The sequence below is a fragment of the Phaseolus vulgaris genome, chromosome 1 (assembly GCF_051622355.1).
Source record: "Phaseolus vulgaris cultivar YP4 chromosome 1, ASM5162235v1, whole genome shotgun sequence".
Classification (NCBI taxonomy): Eukaryota; Viridiplantae; Streptophyta; class Magnoliopsida; order Fabales; family Fabaceae; genus Phaseolus; species Phaseolus vulgaris.
This window is the reverse complement of record NC_143498.1, coordinates 52,830,997-52,834,568: the sequence shown is the minus strand read 5'-3', so window position 1 is coordinate 52,834,568 and position 3,572 is coordinate 52,830,997. Positions and strand designations below refer to the sequence as shown.

Here is a 3,572-nt window from a genome sequence, read left to right as displayed (position 1 = left end):
GGGAAAGGTGGTGCAGCTGTTAATATGAGAGTACCAAATAGTAGAACTGCTGAGCCAGCAGAATGGACCCGGGTTTACTTGGTAAAAGTGTTGCAGATATTAAATGTTAGGTACAAATAGTGAAATTGCTAGGCCAGCAGAATGGTCCGAGGCTTGTTTGGTATGAGTTGACTATAGTAAAAACGTGGTGGAAGTCTTGGGGGTGGGAATATCAACAAGGGGGTCCACAGATCAATTGATGAATGTTGGAAACATAAAAAAATCGTGGGCCCTATTTTTGGCTCCCTCTCATGACCGTGGACCCCACAGCACATGAGTGCAAATTTTCTACTATGTATACGTCTGTTTCCACCTCCATAAAATCTTGATATTCCAAATATATCAAGATTTTTTTTACTTGTATTTCTTTTTTTTACTAAAACTCTTAAGAAACTAGTTAGAACATTCTGAAACCAAATTATACTATACATCTTTCATATTTAATAAAAAATCAATAATATTAAATCAATTCTTATAAGAACATATAAGAAATTAAGATTTGTGTTAATGAAAACATTGTCCACTGCATAACTTTGTTAAACTTTAAATCTAACAGTGTAATCTCCCTTTTTATATGAAAAAAAAATGAATTTTGACAATGCATTTTCTAACTAAAATGAAAGTAAATTTTTTTCTGTAGTCATGTGTCATTGCTTAGATAACAATACTTAAATAATATGCGAGAATTTGAGCACTAATCCAATATTCAATAAATATTATTAAGAAATACATATTACATATTCTTATTTGATTACGCAGAAGACATAGTAAGTCATGATGAGGACTATCTCGGTTGATCTTTATGATAACAGTATCTCCACTCCATCACGGTTAGAACCATCAATTTCCTCAGCATCTCTATGCACAGTCTTATAAGTATGCATTTTTGCCAAGAAGAGAAAGAGACACAAATTTAAAGCATTTATGATGGTTAACAACCAATAAAACTTATCCAGATGGCTTGAATTTATGTCCTTTCCAATCCAACTTTTGCCTTTTTTCCCAGTGACATGGTCCACGATTATTATAAAAAAGTTGCTTAAGAAGTACCCTGCTCCAATCACACTAAGATACAACCCCATTCCTAAGCTTTTCATTGAGTGAGGAACTTGATCATAGAAGTACTCTTGCAAACCAACTATACAAAATGAATCTCCTACGCCAAGGATTAAGTATTGGGGTATCAACCACAACACGCTCATAGAATTGTTGTCGGTTTCCATTCTTAGTCTCTTCGTTTCTACTAAGGCAGCAACAATCATGAGTATGACATATAGTGCCATACCAATGCTGATCCTCGTAAGGATGTCAATGCCTCTTTCATTACCAGTAATTTTTCTCATAAGTGGAACAATAATCCTATCATATATTGGGACAATTATTAAGATACCAACCGCTGAAAGAGAGGACATGGAAGCGGCTGGGATTTTGAAGTTGTCACTTATCTTTAAGTTCATTGCAGCTGCTTGTTTAACGAAGAGTGTTGTGCCTTGAGCTATACATACTCCAACAGTTAATGAAGTTAGCCATATGGGAACTAAATTTATAATGAGTTTTGTTTCTTCGACTCTTGTCACTGTTGCTAGTCTCCACGGATTGTTCTTCTCCTCAACATGTTCCTCATCAATTATTGCAGCCTTGTCAAGGAAACTATTCATTGAATTGATTTGTGTTAATTTCCACTAATGAATTTAGTAGGCATATATTATTTGTGTAAAAGTTTTTATTCTTTAATTGGATAAATTTTTAAGATAATTATTATAAAAATATCTATATCGTAATTTGTCATTGGATTATATGTACATGGTATTTACACAATCTATGCCTCTAAATTCTAACAATGAAAAATATTAATTATCAATCTGACAGGTCTTTGTGTGGTAAATACCTGAGCGTGCTAGTGAGTCTCAAAAGCCTGTCTTTGGACCTCTCTGACTGTGGGACCTCATACAACAAAGCAGGATTTGAAGGACAAGACAAATTTCTTTTCCTTACTGCTGCAATTAAAACTTGTAAAATTTGGGATAAAGGGTTTCTTCCTGTCCTTCTGTACCTATAAAATGGTCTTCCCACAAAGAAAGCTATGATAGTAAGAGCCATAAGAAAAGTTATGATGAGAAAAGCAACTCCCCAACTGACAAAGTCTTGAACATAAACAATCATTGTTGCACTAAGCACCAACGCGAAGCACAATACAAAGTTCCACCAATTGAAGAAAGACATTTTCTTCTTTCTTTCTTCCAAGTGACCATCATCAAATTGGTCAGCTCCAAAGCTTTCCAAGCATGGTTTGTATCCTCCAGTACCCAAGGAAATACAATAAAGGGAAAAAAAGAAAAACACTTCATGAACTTTTCGTGGTTGTTTGCATATCCCAGTGTCACAAGGCTTTATACTTGGGATGAATTGAGACATGGTCAAGAGGCTTAGTCCCTAGTTGACACACCATGAAATGAGCTTTAGTTTTACGACAACACAAAATACACCAGACTATCAGTGCTTGTAGTCATACATAATTATATAAACAAATTTGAAAAAAAGAAAAAATACAATTTCAGCACATGGGAAATTTATTGAACAATGAATGAGGTGTATAAGTATTATAAGATAAGTTGTTCACATTGATTAGGGGAAAAGTAGATTTACCATTAGGTATACAAAGGAGGAAAGCAGGATCATATAAAATCTACCAGTATAGGTGTCAGCTATAAATCCCCCAACCAGAGGCATCAGGGTTGTTGTTCCTGACCAATAGTTTACATTCTTGGTTGCTGTTTCGAGGTCTTCATGCATCACTTTAGTCAGGTACGAGATAAGATTACTTGCTATTCCAAAGTAGCTTATTCTTTCACAAAATTCAATTGCTGCTCCAAATTGAAATATCAAGTTATGATGTGATCATATAAGTCAAACACAAAAAAATTTTATAGTAACTTCTTCTCCATTACTAAGAACCTATAAAAGAAGAATAAAGTTCTCCTAAAATTGTTCAGAGATGACGAGAAACTAAGGAAATCTTATTTTATTTTTCTCTAATTTTAGTATGCATGTGTACACGAACATAAGTTGGAATAGTGTATGTTAACACTTACTCTCTTTTTTTCACTAGCATTTTCTTCTTATTTCATGATGAAAATAAAGCTACAAAACAATGACTATACATGTGAGCAAGCATCTTACCGAGGACAAAGAGGGCGGCTTTCCATACACCAGTGGAAGCACGAAGAGGTAGTCTACCTCTGTAGTCAACAGATGCATCATGCACATTTCTCTCAGTAACTGTATTCTCCATTTCTTCTTAGTCTTTACAAATAAAAATTGCTAAGTAAAATAGGCCTATTTATTTATACTGCAGAAAGTAGAAGTTAAGAAGTAAGGCAGTCTAATCATCCTAACGAACTGTAGTTCTCTACACGGCTCTAGGACTTCACAATACATTCTGTTACAAACTCTCCAATTTGTAAAAATTTAAAATTTTATTTCACTTTCAAGTAAAAAAATGCAAAACAACTTTCCCAAATTAAAACTTTGTA

General features: G+C 34.0%; 1 protein-coding gene across 1 annotated transcript; it reads right to left on the bottom strand.

The window, feature by feature from the left end:
- Positions 1-725: 725 nt before the first annotated feature.
- Positions 726-3,331, bottom strand: LOC137816111 (protein NRT1/ PTR FAMILY 5.6). The gene is made up of 4 exons (XM_068619204.2): positions 3,220-3,331; positions 2,686-2,903; positions 1,928-2,472; positions 726-1,689 (listed from the first exon to the last, which is right to left on the bottom strand). The coding sequence occupies exons 1-4, from the start codon at positions 3,329-3,331 to the stop codon at positions 840-842; spliced, it is 1,725 nt and encodes a 574-aa protein (XP_068475305.2). The 3' UTR covers positions 726-839.
- Positions 3,332-3,572: the final 241 nt, after the last annotated feature.